The sequence below is a fragment of the Octopus sinensis genome, linkage group LG13 (genome assembly GCF_006345805.1).
Source record: "Octopus sinensis linkage group LG13, ASM634580v1, whole genome shotgun sequence".
Classification (NCBI taxonomy): Eukaryota; Metazoa; Mollusca; class Cephalopoda; order Octopoda; family Octopodidae; genus Octopus; species Octopus sinensis.
In genome coordinates this window covers 1,029,815-1,051,332 of record NC_043009.1, presented here as the reverse complement: position 1 = coordinate 1,051,332, position 21,518 = coordinate 1,029,815, and the positions used below count along the sequence as shown (strand labels likewise).

Here is a 21,518-nt window from a genome sequence, read left to right as displayed (position 1 = left end):
TCTGTGGTATTGAGCAGAAGATTTGGTATAACGATATTTCTGCTTCAGCAACTCAACACCGAATCTGTCTGAAACGTAATGGAAAAATAAGGTCAGTTTCACAACATTGATGTCCAGGTCATAAAACCAAGGTATAAAAGGAATAGTAGTCCTTTCTTTTGATTTCTAAGTAGAAGCAAAGGAAATAACACTTACTGACCAAAGACAAAAAAAAAATAAATAAATAAAATAAAATAGTTAAAAAGGCAACTCAAAATTCTATTACATTTTAATTTTATTTCAATATAATTGAAATTACTTTGAAGAGTCATTGTATTAATAATTAAATGCATCCTGAATCTTTGCCTACTCTTTAGCACCCATAGCTATAAACATAGTGAGCCTTTCGTTCAGAGCCAGTTGGGCACGAGTTAAATTGGAGAGGTAAGTAACCATCAGAAGATCCTGGAAAGAAATAAAGAATAAAAATCAATTCACAAATAATACTGAAAGTTAACGAAACTCTAAATTAAATTTCTGAACCATTAACTTAAGATTAAACCACTGAATACTTGGTTATATTTAAGCTTTTGGCATCTAAACTGGCCGATCCAGCCCAACATATTCTACTACCATACAAAACAATTACATTAAGTCGTCAATAAATGGACAGTCACCCTTGTTAAAAGAGTCAAAGAGTGACATTATTAATACTGAGTCTTAGAATGGTTAGCACACTGCAGACAGAAAGTGCAGCAACATTTTACCTATCTGTATGTAGTGAGCTCAAAGTCTGCTGCTGAGGTGTAAAATTTACCTTTCGTCCTTTCAGTGGGGTCGACAAAATTACCAGTTGAACACTGGAGTCAACGTAGTCATCATCTCTTGCACTCAAACTATGAGAGAGAGAGACAGAGAAGCGACCATAACCATACTCACCTTTATGTTGGCATTTAGCATTGCAGAAAATTCGTCAGGATCAATCATTGGGACACTGTGAATAAGTTCCATCAGAAAGCGTCCTGTGCTGTTATCTGGAGCAATTTTACCATCCTGAATTGAATTATACAGAAAATAAAATAAAATAAATAAATGCCATTCCCCCCACCCTTTTTTTTTTCACCGGTTGTTTCAGTCATTAGACAGCAGCCATCCTGGGGCACCACCTTGAAGAATAAGACCCCAAGACTTTTCTTTTATTTAAAGTGTGGTACTTATTCTATCAGTCTCTTTTGCCAAACCACTAAGTTACAGTGACATTCACACACAAACACTGGTCATCAAGCAGTAATGGGGGACAAACAAAGACACACACACACATACGACAGGCTTCTTTCAGTTTCTGTCAACCAAATCCATTTGCAAGGCTTTGGTTGGCCTGAGGCTATAGTAGAAAAACACCTCCCCAAGGTGCCATGCAGTGGGACTGAACCCAGAACCATGTGGCTGGGAAGCAAAATTATTACCTAACAGCCACACCTGTACCTTAACTGAATAACTGTGATTAGTTTGTATGGTAAACATGATTAGAGACCCGAAGGGTTTTAGGTAACCTAATTTTTGGTATCGGTTTCTAATCCTAATTACCCAACGCATACACATACAAAAACAGACACAGGTTTGGTCGTGTGGATGAGTAATTTGCCCACCAACCATCTGATTTCAGGTTCAGTCCCACTGTGCAGGGTTGTAGTTCTCTGAATTTGACTACTCCATTAGCAACAGTAATTAAGCAGTGTATAATACATATTATCATCATCATCATCATCATTTAATGTCCACATCCCATGCTGGCGTTTTGACAGTTGGACGGTTTGACAGCAGCTGCCCAAGTTCAAACTGTCTCTTTACACATGGTCTCAATGGCTGCATACCCTTCCTAACACCAACCACTTCAGAGTGTACTGGGTGCTTTTTATATGGCACCGGCAAAGGCACTTTTACATGGCACTGGTGCATCATTAATTCCAAAGTGGCGCAGAGAAATGAAAGAAAGAAAAAAAAAAGAAATTTTGTGCAAAATAGGCCTGCTTCAAATTTTCTTCTCAGTTTCAGAGTTTTAATAATTCAATTGAATGTACCATCATTTTAACATCCACTTTTACATGCTTGTATGGATCAGACAGAGGTAGTTGAGGCAGATGTTGTATGGTAGGATGCCCTTCCTGTTGCCAAGTAAGGTAATACTTCTCCATGACCAACACCACTTATATGACAGGGACTCTCATTTACAAGTGCCATGTGATGTCAAAGAGACAGAAACATACAAATACAAATTAAGGCAGTGAGCTGGCAGAAATGTTAGCACGTCAGGCGAAGTGCTTAGTGGTATTTCATCTGCCGTTACGTTCTCAGTTCAAATTCCGCCGAGGTCAACTTTGCCTTTCATCCTTTCAGGGTTGATAAATTAAGTACCAGTTACACACTGGGGCCGATGTAATCAACTTAAACCCTTTGTCTGTCCCCTCTGTCTTTAGCCCCTCGTGGGCAATAAAGAAATAAGAAACACACACAATAGACTTCATGCAGTTTTCATGTACCAAATCCATTCACACAGGCTTTGGGTCAAACAAGTTATAGCAGAAGGCACCATGTCACCATGTGGTTGGGGAGTAAGCGTCTTAAGCACACAGCCATGGTAGAGCCTCTGTGTGTGTGTGTATATATATATACGCACAGTATATACATAATTATAACAAGGGCTTGGCTTGCACCTCACCACACACACTGAAAAATAGACATCAAAAGACACTATTGCCACCATAAATTCTCTGAGAAAAACACACTACACATATGCCAGCAGAAGAAAGAACATGAATTACAAACTTTGTTTCGGGCTTAAAGTAATACAAAACTTTACCTTTTTGCCTTCGTCAGCGACGGTATACTCAGCCATATAAATACGAGTGGCTACGAGTATGTAAGCAAGCTTCGCCATCGCTTATCTTATGTGTTTTTCTTAGAGAATTTATGGTGGTAATAGTGTCTTTAGACGTCTATTTTTAAGTGCATGGTGAGGCGCAAGCCAAGCCCTTGTTATAATTATGTATATAATTATAAAATATTTATATTAATTTACCTACAAGGTTTTATTTTCACACTGACCACTTGGTAAAACTCATTTATGATTTTACCCTTTATTATTATTATAATTAATTGGAAAAAATATTTACTCCTTGATCAAAACTGTATTAATTGCAGACTTGATCTTTAACACACTGCACATGGCTATGAGGGAATGGATGCGAATTCTACTTCGCATCACATAATCTACGAGTCTCAATGGGTAAAAAGATATAAATTGAGTATATACACTCAATAATATTTACACATACACACAAATCCAGAACTAGCAAACTGACCACTTTGTGTAAGTGAAATTTATTCCAGTCTGACAACTCCCACTTGTCTCACACCTTCATTGAAGATGATGTCCTAGTGGGGAGGGGGGGAGGAGAGAGAGAGAGAGAGTTCAGGACCAACTTACCAGAACATCTTCAACATATTGCTGAACAATTGCAAGCATGCTCTGCAGTCGTCCACAAAGTATGTCTACTTGTTGTAAATCAGTTACCATAGAGACGGACCTTTTAGAAGAAAGCTGGCTTTCCCGAATCAAGTTGACTGTAATTAAGAAACAGAAGGAAAAATCATGAACAAATATTGTCAATATAAAATGAAAATAATCCAAAACAAAAGAAAAAAAAACCCAACTAAAATGAACTCCACACCCAAGTGACCGTCACAAGTTGACCCCTTTTCATTAACATATTTCTGTTGAAGTTCATTGCCTTTATCTCAATTAATGATAATAATGAAGAATTTAGAAAAATAACTTTATCATTATTAATCTGATGTTTGGAACATAAATCAACATCACCTGCGTCGCCTTAGTGGCACTTGTGCTGGTGGCATGTGAACAAAACATTTGAGCAAGGTCATTGCCTGTGCCGCTGGAGTGGCTCCTGTGCAGGTGGCACATAAAAAGCACCATTTGAGCATGGCTGCTGCCAGTACTGCCTCAACTGGCCCTCATGCCAGTGGCACGTAAAAACATCCACAACACTCTCGGAGTGGTTGGCATTAGGAAGGACATCCAGCTGTAGAAACTCTGCCAGGTCAAGATTGGAGCCTGGTGCAGCCATCTGGTTCACCAGACCTCAGTCAAATCGTCCAACCCATGTCAGCATGGAAAGTGGATGTTAAACATGATGATGATGATGATGAAAGGTTTTAATTTAGATCACTTTAACAATTTCTCTTACTCAAACCACATATTTCTACATAACAAGCTACTAAAAATATATAAACCTTATCTGCAGATGGAGCAAAGTTCCAGTGGGAACGTAACAGGCTAATAGCATGCACATCATCATCATCATCATCACCGTTTAATGTCCGCTTCCCATGCTACCATGGGTTGGACGATTTGACTGAAGACTGGCGAACCAGATGGCTGCACAAGGCTCCAATTTTGATCTGGCAGAGTTTCGACAGCTGGATGCCCTTCCTAATGCCAACCACTTCAAGAGTGTAGTGGGTGCTTTTATGTGCCACCAGAACAAGGGCCAGTCAGGCGGTACGACCATATATTGATTTATGGGGTGCATACAATGGTATTACTGAAATGGACGTGACCCCAAAATACACCCATTTCAAGGTGAACCATTCTGAAAACATCAGTGAAAACTTCCTATCCACTACAGTTCAGTTCTCAGACCCCCTCCTATTCTCCAGGTTGTAACAGAGGAGCTTAAGATTGCCTTTTTGTAAGAACTGCCACATAGTGATGGTATCATTCTTGCAGCTGAATCCAACAAAGAATTTTAAAAACTACTAAACATGTAAACAAGCCCTGGGGGTTGAAAGGCCTAACAGTCAATCTATCATAGGCAAATGTTTTTTAGCTAGCAAGAAGACAGGACTCAGCAACCATCAACAAAGCAGTCATATTCAAGAAGCACAAAAGATTCAATATATAGACAAAAAGTAGCCAGGCTTTCTGTACTGAACCATTGCAGCTGATCATCATTACCGTTTAACATCTGTTGTCCATTTGGGTAGGAGTTGAACGGTTTGACCAGAGCTGGCAAGCCAGAGAACTGCACCAAACTCCAGTCTGATTTTGCATGGTTTCTACTGCTGGATGCCCTTCCTAATGCCAACCACTTTACAGAGTGTGCCAGGTGCTTTCATGTGGCACTGCACAGGCACTTTTACATGACACCACCAGAGGATCCAGTTTTAACACTTCTGCTACAGAGTACAGGTCTCCTTGAATACAGCAAGGCACCAAGCATCTCAGTCCGTTGTCATCCTGCCTGAGAGGTTCAGTGTCTTGAGGTCGTTTTTCAGTACTCTGTGTACTTCACGTAAATTATGAGTGCATATAACAGGCAGTGGAATCACAGACAGAGATATTTCAAAGAACTACTTACTTGCAACTTGCTCTGTCTCGTACTTAATTATTTCTACATTAACTGGTGTAAACATGATACCGGTTGACTTGTTGGCAACACCCATCGGTGTACTGGAATATGACAATAAGAGAAAAATAATAAACAGTTATGCTTCATACTTCAAAATACATCTCTACACATGCCTAAATATTTATAAAAATATTACACACACATAACATCATCATTGTTTAATGTCTGCTTTCCATGCTGGCATGGGTTAGACAGTTTGACTGAGGACTGGCAACCAGATGACTGCACCAGGCTCCGATCTGATCTGGCAAGGTTTCTACAGCTGGATGCCCTTCCTAACGCCAACCACTCAGAGTGTAGTGGGTGCATTTTACATGCCATCAGCACGGAAACCAGTCGAGGCGGCACTGGCACCGACCACATTCAGATGGTGCTTTTTGCATGCCACCAGTACGTGAGCCAGCCAGAGGGCACTGGCATCAACCATGACATACATAAATACATACATACATATATATTTTCTGAAATATAAGTCAATGTAGTATAGTGTAAACATGTACTGGTGTCACAGTCAATGCACCCAGTACACTCTGTAGAGTGGGTGGCACAAGGAAAGGTACCCAGGTGTAGAAACCATGCCAAAATAGACAAATGGAGCCCAGGCAACACTCCAGCTGGCCAGCCCGTTAAACTGTCCAACCTACAGCAGCATGGAAAATGGTCATTAAATGATGATGTAGTGTAAACTAGCTTTCAAAATCTTGCAGCATTTCTTATGGAATTTTTGGTCCTCCAAAATCGTCATGGTATGTTCCTTTCGTCATCAACCAATCATTTTTTTGGCTGTAAAATTTTGTCAGAAAATTTCAACTTGTGCGCTGGTAGATACAGGAACTACAGCCAGAAATTCTTGATGGTTCACTGCTTATATTATAGAATATGACTTGACAGCTGTTTGACGAAATTAACCAGCTGTGACAATTCACCCTGTGACAGCATTATTATACTTGGGTTAAACTCTTTACTGTCTAAACCGGCCGAAATATTTTGCCTATTCTATGCTTAAATTGGCCAGATCCAGCACCTTACACCTACTCTACAATGTCATTCTAAAAATAAACAATCACGTCGTTGAAATTTCAAAGGTATGAGACAATGCATGATTAATTTAAAACAATGTGGATAAATAAGCCTTACATTTGATGGAGTAAACAATGCTAAAAGATTAAAAACTAAGTTTAATTTTTTTCTTTTTTATTTTATTGATGACCTTGTGGTCATCCCTGTTCCACCACACATTTGAACAAAGACATGTCAATTGTAACCATTCCAATTTTTTAGGTATACATCATCAAAGTCCTAACCGCGCTCCCATTTTGAGACTATACAGTATAAATCTAAACAAATTCGGCTTCTCTTTCTAGCCAGTCAAGTGACAGCAGAAAAGTTCCATCAGAAACTGTTAACTCATTTTTATATGTATTTAAGATGTCTGAGAAATGCAGCCTTCATTACAGCGTAAAGTTCTTAATTCTTTTGATACTACATTTCTGTCAAGATGCATTTTGTTTCAGTTAACTTTTAAAATAACATAAAATTTCATGAAATAACTTCACCACTAATTAAGCTGATTTTTGCATCAGCAATTATAACAAAATTTTGATGGAGATTTTGAATTTAAAACAAGGAGCATATAACATAGAACCAGAGGGAATCTTGGGTGGAGTAGTTATCAAAAGGGTTTAAAATATTAGATTTAACCCTGTCAAATGTAATACTTAGTTATTCATTTTGTTTTGAATTAATCATGCATTATCTTTTTTCCTCTTTTACTTATTTCAGTCATTTGACTGTGGCCATGCTGGAGCACTGCCTTTAGACGAGCAAATCGACCCCAGGACTTATTCTTTGTAAGCCCAGTACTTATTCTATCGGTTTCTTTTGCCGAACCGCTAAGTGACTGGGGTGTAAACACACCAGCATCGGTTGCCAAATCGGGGACAAACACAGACATATATATATATATATATATACACACATATATATGACGGGCTTCATTCAGTTTCCGTCTACCAAACCAAATCACAAGGCTTTGGTGAGCCCGAGGCTATAGAAGACACTTGCCCAAGGTGCCACGCAGTGGGAATGAACCCGGATCCATGTGGTTGGTAAGCGAGCTACTTACCACACAGTCACTCCTATCTTGTAGATTCAAGATTTTGATGGTGTGGTTGTTTTATTTTTAAAATGACATTGTTTGGTAGGTGTGAGAGGCTGGATCTGGCCAGTTTGAATATAAAACAAGCAGAATATTTTGACCAGATATGGCTGGTTTAAATACTAAGAGGTTAATTTGTTTACTTACCTAATAAAAGCTTTAACACCCATTTTTCCAGTCATCAAAGATGTGTCTACTGTAATATGTACAGGATTTTTCGCTTCACGAGCATAATACTCATGAATGAGCACAGAGTACTCGGATATTTCACCACTACTGGAAAACCTATAAATTGAAAAATAATAATAATAAACAGAAAAACATTTCAACAATAAAAAAGCCAGATCAGATCAAAAAAACAAACAAGACATAGTTGCAATTTCAGTCCTACTGCCTGGCAATTTGGGCAAGTGTCTTCTGGAAACTGAAAGAAGCCTACCCTGAACGGTTCAGGAAACAAGGGACCGAGATATTTGACTGTACTCAAGACCCATACCCTGTAGCAGAAGTGTTAAGGCTGACCCTGCTGGTGGCATAAAGCATTTGTGCAGTGCCACATAAAAGCACCTACCCAACTCTGTAAAGTGGTTGGTGTTAGGAAGGGTATCCAGTCATAGAAACCATGCCAATGGGGTTTGGTGAAGCTCCCCAGCTCTGGTCAAACCATGCCAGCATGGACAACACACACACAGTATGCCAAAAAAACTGTATATACATGTCAAGAAAAGAAAAAATCTGTTTCTTCGACTAAAAGGCAGTGCTCCAGCATGGCCACAGTGACAAAAACAAGTAAAAGAATACCAGAAGAACGTTCCATACCGCTAAACCAAGAAGGTTCTTTGAATATGTACGATGTATTTTAAAGCTAAATAGTAATTCTGTTTACATTCGTGTAACTGAGATATTCTGGGTGGATTATACAGTTATCAGCTTTACATGTCTTTCTATATTCTGTGTCACAGTATGGAAACATTTCCTATGGTACCAGCACACAATTTACAGATGTTGACATTTCTTATGTTTTCCGTGAAATTTTCGTGGGTCCAGCTAGTAAATAATAAAATCATTATTATTAACCACTATGCATATGGCGTAGTGGTTAAGAGCGCGAGCTACTAACCCCAAGATTTCGAGCTTGATTCCAAGCAGTGACCTAAACAATAATAATAATAACATCAAAAAATACCTTAGGAATGAGAATCCATGTTCAAAATTTCCCCAAGACACCTGATGAAGGCTGGAGGGTTTATCAGCCGAAACATTGTGTTAACAACAAAGAAGATGAGGACAAATATTCGTCGAATGTAAATAAATAATAATTCTTTCAAATTTTAGCACAAGGCCAGCAATTTCAAGGGAGGGAGTAAATTGATTATATTGATCCCAGAGATTAACTGGTACTTAATTTTTCAACCTTGAAAGGATGAAAGGCAAAGTCAACCTAGACAAAATGTGAACTCAGAGCGCAACGATGAACAAAATGTTAAGCATTTTGCTCTGCCTGCTAACAATTCTACCAGCTTGCCACCTTACTTTATAATAATAATAATAATTCTTTCTATTATAGGTACAAGGCCTGAAATTTCAGGGGATGGGGTAGCCGATTACATCAATGCCAGGTACTTAATTTATCAACCCTGAAAGGATGAAAGGCAAAGTTGACCTCAGCAGAATTTGAACCAATTTGAATCAGATCCTAACGATGGACAAAATGCTGCTAAGCATTTGGTCTGGTGTACTAACGATTCTATAAGTTTGCCACCTTATATAATAATAATGGTTTTAAATTTTGCCACAAGGACAGTCATTTTGGGGGAAGGGGTGAGTCAATTATATTGATCTCAGTGTTCAACTGGTACTTATGTTATCGACCCCGAAAGGATAAAAGGCAAAGTCAGCCTCGGCGGAATGATAATGATAATGATTTTTTTTATCAGCCACAAGGGTTTACATTAAGAAAAACATTATGGACAGTAGAGGATAAAACAAAGAATGTGTGTGTGTGGTTTTGCATGTATATAAGACCAACAAAATTTTTTTTAAATGTATTATTTTCAATATGGAGGAGACAGTTGAGGGCTGCTCATGGAAAAAAAAAAAACCTATAAAAAAAAAAATCACAGGTACCCTGACTTTTGGGGCAGGTGCCCTTTTTTTTTTTCAACTACAGGTGTATGCTCAGGATAGGCCCATTCACCCACCTCTCAGCAAAATGGTTAGAAGATAACACTTCCCTCTTGAACTTTATTTTTCTTTTCAAGTGATCAGGGATTAGCCAAAGAGAAAAGTATTCATCTTCATAACAACAGATGAAGACGCTCGACCTTTATTCTCTAGAAAAACGCCGCCGCCATGGAGATCTCATTCTTGCTCACAACATCATAAGCGGAAAGTGTAACCTCTCGAAAGCTGTTCTTCACTCCTGCTCCAGAGCGTCGGCTGCGGAGTCATTCCGAAAAGCTCTATCTGCGACGATTTCATCTCAATCGAAGGAGAGAGGCTTTCTTCGTCCAGGTTGCGGATCCGTGGAATAAGCTGCCAGACGAGATGGTGAAGATGTCGACGACCACTCGGTTCAAAGTCTCCCTTGACCTCAAGTGGCCTGAACTCTTTACATGAACACCACCCTGTACATAACTCCATGTCCCCCTACATGGCCTTGCTTTTTGCTTTTTGAGCCAAAAAATTAACTAACTAACATTAGCACAAGGCCAGACATTTGGAAGGGAGAGGAAACACCTGGTTTTTATTGACCCCAGAATTATTTTACTGGTACTAGAAGGTTAAAATGCAAAGCTGACTTACTCTCTTTTACCTGTTTTAGTCATTTGACTGTGGCCATGCTGGAGCACCACCCTTAGTCGAGCAAATAGACCCCAGGGCTTATTCTTTTGTAAGCCTAGTACTTATTCTATCGGTCTCTTTTGCTGAATCACTAAGTTACAGGGACGTAAACACACCAGCATCGGTTGTCAAGCGATGTTGGGTGGACAAACACAGACACACAAACATACATATATATATGTATATATATATATATATATATACATATACATATATACGACGGGCTTCTTTCAGTTTCCGTCTACCAAAACTACCCATATGGCTTTGGTCGGCCCGAGGCTATAGTAGAAGACACTTGCTCAAGGTGCCACGCAGTGGGACTGGACCCAGAACCATGTGGTTCATAAACAAGCTACTTACCACAAAGCCACTCCTATGACAGGATTTGAACTCAGAATATTAAGAGCTGGAAGAAATACTGCAAGGTATTTTTTTCTCACATTCTAACAATTCAGCCAATCCATCACCACCATCTTTCTAATTATAATAACCGTATTAATTTTCTAGATAAATGATCACAGAACTTAGCAACTTACCAGCCGACTATGACTTCCGAACTGTTGACTTTCCTGTGAAGGTCGTACATATTTCGAGCATATTCAATATCAACAGCAACCTGAATGAAAATAACAATTTCTTTATCACTGCACAATATAATGAATTGAGCTATTAAGGCAATTGGTCTAAACACAGTATATGACTGGTATCTCATCAATCCAGAAAGAGCAAAAACAAAAAGCAAAAATTAAGTATGACTGAATTTGAATTTTAACCCCTATAAGTCCCAATTTAAGAAAGAAATTAGAACCAGGCTTGTAATAGGAGTGAAACCATTCAACTATCGTTTCAGATAATTACATAATTTTAGGTGTAAAACCCTGTAAACATTATATAACAAAAGCCTATTATTTCTTGTTCCTCTTTCTGTGCGTGTATATTCTATTCTTTTACTAGTTTCATTCATTTGACTGCGGCCATGCTGGAGCACAACCCCAAAGTATTTTTGTTGAACAATTTGATCCCAGGGCTTATTTTTTTAAGTCTCAATACTTATTCTATCGATCTCTTTACCAAACTGCCAAGTTACAGGAATATAAGCACACCAACACCAGTTGTCAAGTGATAATGGGGGAGACAAATACAGACATGATGAGCTTCTTTCAGTTTCCGTCTTCCAAATCCACTCACAAGGCTTTGGTCAGCCTGAGGCTATTGTAGAAGACACTTGCCAAAGGTGCCACACAGTGGGACTGAACTTGGAACAATGTGGTTGGGAAATAAACTTCTTAACTACACACACACACGCATGACAACACATCCTTTCTTGAACATTGGTCTCACACCATTGCACTGGATTTGCTTCCCATTTGTCCCAGCAGACCATTCCATTATTCCATTATAACCACAAAGTTCACAAAAATTATTCATAAAACTCTGCATTGTTTTTCAGCTTCCATGGCTAACTTAACCAGAACAGTTCTTAACTTCAGAAGAGATGTATATTTTTACCCTTCAGTCAACTTCAAGTGGAAGGTAGAGAATATACATCTTTAAACAATACAGTAGTACTTCACTTTGCAAGGACTCGCTATACAAGACCCTGGTTTTACAATTTAATATTTTTCCAGCACAAAATCCAAATTTTGAACAAAGTGCTAAAGTTTCTACTACCTTCAAATGCTTCTGCATGTTACTGAGAAATTTAGAGAGAGCGAAAAAAGTTTCTTCTTAGCAAACAACTCTAGATTTGTTTTTTAAAAAGAAATCTACAAGTCGTTTATGAATGTTTGTGAATCGGTGATCACATCTACAAGCGATGCTGTGCGCTGGTCTAGTGTGAGTGAAAGTGATTCAGAACACAATAATAATACTCTTTACTCTCTTTTACTTGTTTCAGTCATTTGACTGTGGCCATGCTGGAGCACCACATTTAGTTGAGCAAACCGACCCCAGGACTTATTCTTTGTAAGCTTAGTACTTATTCTATTGGTCTCTTTGATGTAAACACACCAGCATCGGTTGTCAAGTGATGTTGGGGGGGGGGGGAACAGTCACACAAACATATATGACGGGCTTCTTTCAGTTTCCATCTACTAAATCCACTCAAAAGGCTTTGGTCGACCCAAGGTTATAGTAAAAGACACTAGCCCAAGGTGCCACGCAGTGGGTCTGAACTCAGAACCTTGTGGTTGGTAAACAAACTACTTGCCACACAGCCACTCCTACGCCTATAATATTTTTTATTATAAATGAACTTGACATTCTTTTTGTTTTACATAAAATATTCTTTACATTCTACTGCCATTTATTTACAAGTATTATAAATCTCACAGGCAAAATATTTTTCTGGGAATCAATTACAATTTATAACATTGCTACTATGGGAAATTTTATGAGTTTTCGCTTTACAAGTGATCTCCGGGAACAAATTAACTGGTATACCAAGGCATTATTGTATTTTTTATAAGTATCAGAAAAGAATTGGCACCAAGTCAAGAGAAAAAGGAGGTAAAGAGCCCAACTGCAGGACCAAGCTCCATCTGCAAGAAATCTACCAAACAGCCGTTCTTTTCCATCTTACAAAAGGAGGGACACATTAGAACTTAATATAAATTGCTCATAATGACTGCTCTTGTATGAAAGTGGAGGGAACAGATTATGGAAAAAAGGGAAATAGATGTGAAACTGAATAGCTATTCATCCTAAATGGGTGCTCTCATGAAAGTGGAAGGGTATTTTAGAGAGAAGGTTATGATAAAGAGGGGGATAGAAATAGAACTGAATAACAACCGATCATAATGGTTGCTTTGATATGAAAGCTAAAGAAGGCATATATATCATTGTCTTTTAACTTTTTTTGTTACTATATTTCTGTTCAAATTCAAATACACAGCTTCTGTTTCAATCAATTTTGAAAATAATCGGGCTCCCCAGACCCCAGTTGAACCGTCCAACCCATGCTAGCATGGAAAACGGACGCTAAATGATGATGATGATGATGATGATGATTAGTAATCAAAACCTATGACAATATGCTGTGCTTGAGAAGACCTGTCAAGCCAAGCGAAATCATGGAGGCAATGACAAATGACCAACACCTATGACAATATGCTGTGCTTGAGAAGACCTGTCAAGCCAAGCGAAGTCATGGAGGCAATGATAAATGACCAACACCTATGACAATATGCTGTGCTTGAGAAGACCTATCTTTCAAGCCAAGTGAAATCATAGTCATGTAGATATTGCTGTCATGCAACTGGCACCCGTGCTAGTGGCATGCAAAAGCACCCATTACACTCTCAGAGTGGTTGGCATTAGGAAAGGTAACGAGTCATAGAAACCATGCCTTGGTCAAACTGTCCAACCCATGCCATCATGGACAACAGATGTATGACGATGATGAAGAATTTAGTAAAATAACTTTGTACTTATTAATCAAGTGTTTGAAGCATAAATTAATACGAAATTTTTATGGCAAGTTTTTAGATCCCTTTAAAGAAGGACTTGGTATCATCCAATAAAGGGCAATCCCAGGTAGGTTGGTAGCAAAAAGGTTAAAAGCTGATAAATAACAATAAAGACATAAGCACACACATAGCATGGAAAACGGACGCTAAACGATGATGATGATGATGATGATTTATGTACATCTATACTTACTTCATCTTCTGATTCATTATGTGGAACGGTGAAGCAATTAGAAACTTCAACTGCCCCTTTCTCACAGGTACCTAAATCAAGAGAAATAATTGAAAAAAAATATGTTTACTAGATATATTAGAGAATACATCACACGTTTACGCTTTTATTTGTTTCAGTCATTTGACTGTGGCCATGCTGGAGCATTGCCTTTAGTTGAACAAATCAACCCCAGAACTTATTCTTTGTAAGCCCTAGTACTTATTCTATCGGTCTTTTTTGCTGAACTACTAACTAGACACACTAACATCGGTTGTCAAGCGATTGGTGGGGGGAGACATATATATATATATATATATATATATATATATATATAATATATATATATATATATATATATACAACAAGCTTCTTTCAGTTTCCATCTACCAAACCCACTTGCAAGGCTTTGGTCGACCCAAGGCTATAGCAGAAGACACTTGTCCAAGGTACCACGCAGTGGGACTGAACCCAGAACCATGTGGTTGGTAAGCAAGCTACTTACCACACAGCCACCCCTGCGCTATTCTTTCAATACCTCAAACTTACAAACAAAACACACACATCACAGATGAACAATAAATCAAAGGCTACCGAACTGAGAATGATGGAACTGAAGACAAAGATCCAGAAGGTTTCATTTGTTATTCTCACAAGAGACAATTCTCCAACTTTATAACACAACAACATTTTAATTTGGCAGAGGGCTACAAATTTGAGGAGAGGTACAGCTGGTCGAAACCAGTATATTTACTTATTCAATGAAAGGAAATCACTTAAATCTATTTTTCTCATACATAAAAGCATGAAAAAGGTAGCCTCTACAGCCTTTGAATTTCCCCCCACCACTAGCTTGAAGAATGAGGCAATGTCCACTGCTTTCACATACCCTCAAAATTTGGTAAGATTGGTGCTGTTAGTTGTCACAATATTATGGTACAGTTGGAGTGTAAGGGGCTCTGAATAGAGGTAGTACCTTTGGTATGTGGTAGCTGCAACTAACCAGGAATGGTCAGGTGGACAGACATCACTGATCTTCAATCAATTCCTTGTCTCTCACTCGATGGCTCCAAGCACAGTACCCCACAGTCAAGGGACAGGAAGGAAAGATGGTTATGTTGTCAGCTTCAAGTACTTACATCAAAGATGCGATTTAAAAAGAAAACTAAACAAAAAAACTATGAAGATATTTATAAATTTTCCTTTTTTCCCCCCTTCCAATCGTTCATACCTGCCATGTAAAAAAATAACCATTTTTTTCTTCAATTCTTAGTCTAAGAGGTTACCTGCTCAAAATAGTAGCAAAATCACACACAAACCAAAATCTATCTTAAATATATCCTTAGAGATATTGTGCCTGCAAAAAGACAGGGGCCACAGAAGTGGAATGCCTTTGAACTGTTGTGTCCATGCCATAGAGGTTGACCTTGGTTGCTAGACAACAAAAATTTTTTGCTCTTTTATAATTTATTTTATTTCACAACTATTCATTGGCATCCATGCTAGTGGCACATAAAAAGCACCATTTGAGCATGGCTGATGCCAGTGCCGCCTGACTGGCACCCATGCTGGTGACATAAAAAGCACCATCCAACCAGGACAGATGCCAGTGCCACCTGACTGGCACATAAAAAGCATCCATCACACTCAGAGTAGTTGGCAGAAACCTTGCCTGGTTCAGCCTCCCCAGCTTACCAGTTCTCAGTCAAACTGTCCAACCCATGCCAGCATGGAAAGTGGATGTTAAACAATGTTATTTTTTTTTTCCATACTTGCAATGGATCAGTTTTATTGAAGCAGACGTTCAATGGCAAGATGATCTTTTTGTCACCCACCCTCACCTGTGTCAAAGCAAGTTAATATTACCCCATAGCTTGACATTTACACGGAATGGACGACACTGCTTGTATGACAGTGACACTTATTTACAGCTATCGCACAATGTCACACACATATAATGGGTTTCAGCACTCTTTCGATATAACTCGACAAAATCAAAACGTTTCTCTTCGGGGATTTCCGTGGAAGCAAATGACAGTTCGATTCTGTTTTCTGCTTGGAAATTTGCGGATTTTACATACACACTTGAAACAGGTAAGAACAAATATGCAAGGCTTTTTCTCTTCAAGTTTAAAATGAGACATTGCTGGTATAATTTCGTTATATCTATACACCACAACCCACGGAAATACCTCAAGTGAAATGTTTTGATTTTGTCGAGTTATATCGAAGGAATGCCTGGGTTTCTTTCAGTTTCCATGTACCAAATCTACTCAGAAGGCTTTGGTCAGCTACAGAAGACATTTGTCCAAGTTTCCATACAGTGAGACCGAACCTATAATCATGTGGTTCAGAAACCTTTTCTGAGTTTAAGTAATTTACCTTTCACTTCTTTCAGTCATTGGAGTGTGGCCATGCTGGGGCACAGCCTGAAAATGATTAGTTGAAAAAATCGGCCCCTTATCTGATTTTAAAGCCTGATACTTATTCTATCGGGGATTTTTACCAAACCGCTAAGTTACATGAATGTAAACAAGTGAACACCTGTTGTCAAGCGATGGTGTGACACACACACACACATAAACAGGCGACGTGCTTCTTTCAGTTTCTACTTACAAAATCCATTCACACTAGTTTGGTCAACCCGGAGCTATAACAAGAGACATTTGTGTTACCAAAGGTGCCATGCAGAGGGACTGTACACGGTACCCTGTGGTTAAGAAACAAAACTATTTACCACACAACTACTGAATCTTTTCCAAAAATCACAACGAGTACATAATTTTGTGGTTCCTCTTATTGCTAAATTGAAGAGATAATTATCTCTCCTGGATAAAACGCTAGTCTACTTTTCCAGAAAAGCCAGATAAGTACTTCAAATACATGAACGAAACAATTGTGGCAACAAACACGACTATGAATTACCATTTCGATTCTACTTAGTTATACATTGATTTATCAATTTCGTACTTAACATGTTACGTGTACGAGATAATTGGATGACAAATAATATATTGTCATATTCTGAACCGATTAACAAGAAATCGAAACAAAATTCCAACCTTGACTCAATTCTGGCTAAAATATATTTTAGCGGGGTAACATGTGGAGTGTGATCTTTCAAACCAAATTGTTTTTACTAATGTCGAAACAAGAACTTCAATATAGTTTTATTCTATGTAATTTAGAAAAAGGCCGAGTTAAAATATACTCGGGTTTATAACACAGACCATCCTTTTAATACTTGTGAAGAAACAAACTGAAAAATAACACAAACGGATTTTACGTCGTTAAAATATACTTTAATCCTAGTTTTTAATACTAAACTTCCGACATTTGGAGCATCTGATGAGCAATTACCAACATATGCTTTATTCGGTTAATTAACAAGATAAAAACGTCACAAAATTAAGATCATTAAAAAAAACAAAAAAACACAGCAGCGTGACTATGAAAAGAATTCAATGATTTATAATGAATAATCTTAGAACGTATAAATTAGTAAAAAGGAAATAGTTTTGAAATTTAGTGTTTGTTAATTAATAAAAGATGAGCAACGAGTGCTTTGGGGGAAGAAAAGACATCTATTTTATGATGGTTGGGGAGAGTGTGATAAGACATGTTAATAAAATTCAACAATAAATTGTACCTAATAGTGTTCCAATAACTCGGTGTGCATCTTCTTGTCTTCGTTCGTAAGCATCGACGATGGAAAATAAGACCACGGGATGAACACGGCACACGAGGCCCGCCATTTTGATAACAAGAGACCGGATCTAATAAATGGGACTGGAAAAACGAAAAACGAAAACGAAATTGATAGAAAACTTAAACAAAAGGTGTTGGAACTGAAAAGAAAATTATTATTAATTATCTAAAAATCTTGTTTGTCTTTCATCCAATTGTTCCATAAATACTTTTGCATATATATTAAAATTTGTCTTTTATTCGATTGGTTGGAAAATACTATTCAGTGAAATTCTTAAGAAATGATACGGACTTTATTGTCCCATTCCTATTTTTAACGATTGCGGAGTCGCATGGGAACTGACTAAGTTGGCTTTACGATATTGTTTTTCTTTCTTCATTTATAGCCATTTCATATCAAAAACTATGGAAAGGCATGAATACCGTACAATCTCATTTCCTCTTCCTGATTATTATGAATTGCTCATGTTTTACTTTATATAATTCTTGGGCTATGAAAGCGGTGTGCCGGCAGAATCGTTAAACTGATCAGACAAAATGTTCTAAGTTCAAATTCCGCCGAGGTCAACTTTGCCTTTCATCCTCTCGACGTTGGTAAAATAAGTACCATTTGAGTATTGGAATTGATGTAATCGACTTACTCCTCAAAAGGCGGCAAGCAGGCAAAATCGTTAATAAACTTAACAAAATGCTTAGCGGCATTTCATCCATTTTTACGTTATCAGTTCAAATGCTGCCGAGATTGACTTTGCCTTTCATCTTTTCAGGCGATAAAATAAGTATCAGTTAATAAAGTGGTAATCATATTCTATGAACACAAATGTGTCTTTTGAGGCCTGCTGGTGCCTTGCAAACCTTTAGGCAAAGGGAACAAGGTGAGGACTTGGTTTGCTCGAGTGCTTGTGGATCATTTATCTCATGTTTTCTTGAATTGAAAACAAGGCCTGCTTTGCTTCGTGCCACAAAGCCACAATGACAGGGAAGGTTTCCATTTAGAGGAGCAGTGTTTTGCCAGATTGACTTCATGCTCCCACGAAGTTGGTTCCGATGTCAGAGTCGCCTTTGCTCAAGTCTTCGAAATGAGGAGAAGCAGGACTGGCGCCAGGTCCTGCGTTTGGATGCTTTGTTTTCCCAGGAAGAAAAGGGAATGTTGCATCGCTTCAGATTTTTTTTTTTTAGCTTGTCTTTGAAGCGCAACTGACCTTCCTGTTGGGAATTGGCCAAAGAGAAGTGGCTTTGGAATTCTGATATTACTCATACATGAGAGATGACCTGACTATCCAAGCTGTATTTTAATGAGGACAGCTTCAATACCTGATACGTTGCATTTTCTTAGTACCTCACTGTTATGAATATGCTCACTCAGTTTTATGCTGGAGATAGTACTCAAGCATTGCATATGAAAAGTGTCAAGCTGATTGATGTTCTTTCGGTACAAAGTTCAAAACTCAGCACCATAAAGCAATGTTGTCAAGACCACAGACTTACATGCATCGACTTTCACTTTCAACGATATATATGTATATATATATATATATATAGATATATATATATATATATATATATATATATATATATATGTATATATATATATATATGTATACATATATATATATACATATATATATATGTATATATACATATATATATGTGTATATATATATATATATATCATCATCATCATTTAACGTCTGCTTTCCATGCTAGCATGGGTTGGATGATTTGACTGAGGACTGGCGAACCAGATGACTGCACCAGGCTCCAATCTGATCTGCCAGAGTCTCAACAGCTGGATGCCCTTCCTAAAGCCAGCCACTCCGAGAGTGTAGTGGGTGCTTTTACGTGCCACCAGCACAAGGGCCAGTCTGGCGGTACTGGCAACAGCCACGCTCAAATAGTGTTTTTTATGTGCCACCTGCCCAGGAGTTAGTCCAGCGGCACTGGCAACAACCTCACTCGAATGTTTTGTTCACATGCCACCAGCACAGAAGCCAGACAGCTGCTCTGGTAGTGATCCCGCTTGGATGGAGCTGTTAGCGCTCCACTGGCACGAGTGCCAGTCATCGAATTTGGTCCAATTTCGATTTCACATATATATATATAAATAGACGTAGGAGTGGTTATGTGGTAAGTAGCTTGCTTACCAACCACATAGTTCTGGGTTCAGTCACACTGCATGGCACCTTGGGCAAGTGTCTTCTACTATCGCCTCGGGCCGACCAAATCTTTGTGAGTGGATTTGGTAGACGGAAACTGAAAGAAGCCCGTTGTATATATGTATGTGTGTGTATATGTTTGTGTGTCTCTGTTTGTCTCCCCAGCATCGCTTGACAACTGATGCTGGTGTGTTTACCTCCCCGTAACTTAGCGGTTCAGCAAAAGAGACTGATAGAATAAGTACTAGGCTTACAAAGAATAAGTCCTGGGGTCAATTTGCTCAACTAAATGCACAGCTGCACCATGCTGTCACTTGCTCAAATTCTCTTCTCTTGCATCATTCTATCTCTCTCTTTAATTACTACTAAACAATGCAGAGAACACAAACAAACTTTACTTCACATGCTTTTGGATTTATCATAACCTGCCCGTCGAGGCAAGGTATTGTAACATAACGGTAAATAAATATTTCCTTAAAACTTGAATAAAACTTCACCGTTACAAAGGCTTTAGTGACATGGACAACCCCGTGTACTTGTGACTGCATCAGAACGATCTCAATGCATGTAATTTTACGCTTCATGAAGAGGTTGGTGTTATTTTGTCCTCATGAATGCAACTACAGATTGCCCAAAGTCAGCCTTTACGAAAGACGTCCAGTTTGTTGATGTGTGACCTATACAGAGCCTAAGATATGGACAAACAAAAGTAAGAGGCACTCAACACATTGGTAGGAGATACATATATTATTATTTAAAGCTGTTAAGGTGATGAACTGGCAAAATCTTTAGCACGCCAGGTAAAATGCATCGCGGTATTTCGTCCGCCCTTACGTTCAAATTCCGCCAAGGTCGACTGGCTTTCATCCTTTCAGAGTTGATAAAATAAGTACCAGTTGATCACTGGGGTCGATGTAATCAACTAGTCCCCTCCTGCCAAATTTCAGACCTTGTGCCTATAGTAGAAAAGATTATTTAAAGTGGCGAAGGCAACAAGCTGCCAGAATTGGTAGTACACTGGGCAAAATGCTTTGCGACATTTTGTCTGTCATTACATGCTGAGTTCAAACTCTCCTGAGGTTAACTTTGTCTTTCATCCTTTCGGAGTCGATGAAATAAGTGCCATAAGAGTGATGAGGTCGATTACATCGACTTTCCCGTCCCTGAAATTACGGGCCTTGCGCACAAAATTTGAAACTATTCTTTAATTTCAGGGACGGGAAAGTCGATTACATGACCTCATCACTCTTATGGCACTTACTTCATCGACTCCGAAAGGATGAAAGACAAAGTTAACCTCGGCAGAGTTTGAACTCAGCATGTAATGACAGACAAAATGTTGCAAAGCATTGTGCCCAGTGTAATACCAATTCTGGCAGCTCATCGCCTTCGGCTCCATGCAACTTAATGTTTCTTAGGTCCCTTACAGAAACTTAGCTTATCAGGTTCAGTCATTACACATACACACACTTACACAGTCATGCTAATAGACAAAATATAGTGATG

The 21,518-nt window shown here is 38.5% G+C and overlaps 1 protein-coding gene across 1 annotated transcript; it reads right to left on the bottom strand.

The window, feature by feature from the left end:
• Positions 1-265: 265 nt before the first annotated feature.
• On the bottom strand, positions 266-17,937 carry LOC115218411 (eukaryotic translation initiation factor 3 subunit F). The gene is made up of 8 exons (XM_029788206.2): positions 17,798-17,937; positions 14,131-14,201; positions 11,007-11,086; positions 7,774-7,911; positions 5,418-5,509; positions 3,467-3,603; positions 919-1,032; positions 266-444 (listed from the first exon to the last, which is right to left on the bottom strand). The coding sequence occupies exons 1-8, from the start codon at positions 17,901-17,903 to the stop codon at positions 346-348; spliced, it is 837 nt and encodes a 278-aa protein (XP_029644066.1). The 5' UTR covers positions 17,904-17,937; the 3' UTR covers positions 266-345.
• Positions 17,938-21,518: the final 3,581 nt, after the last annotated feature.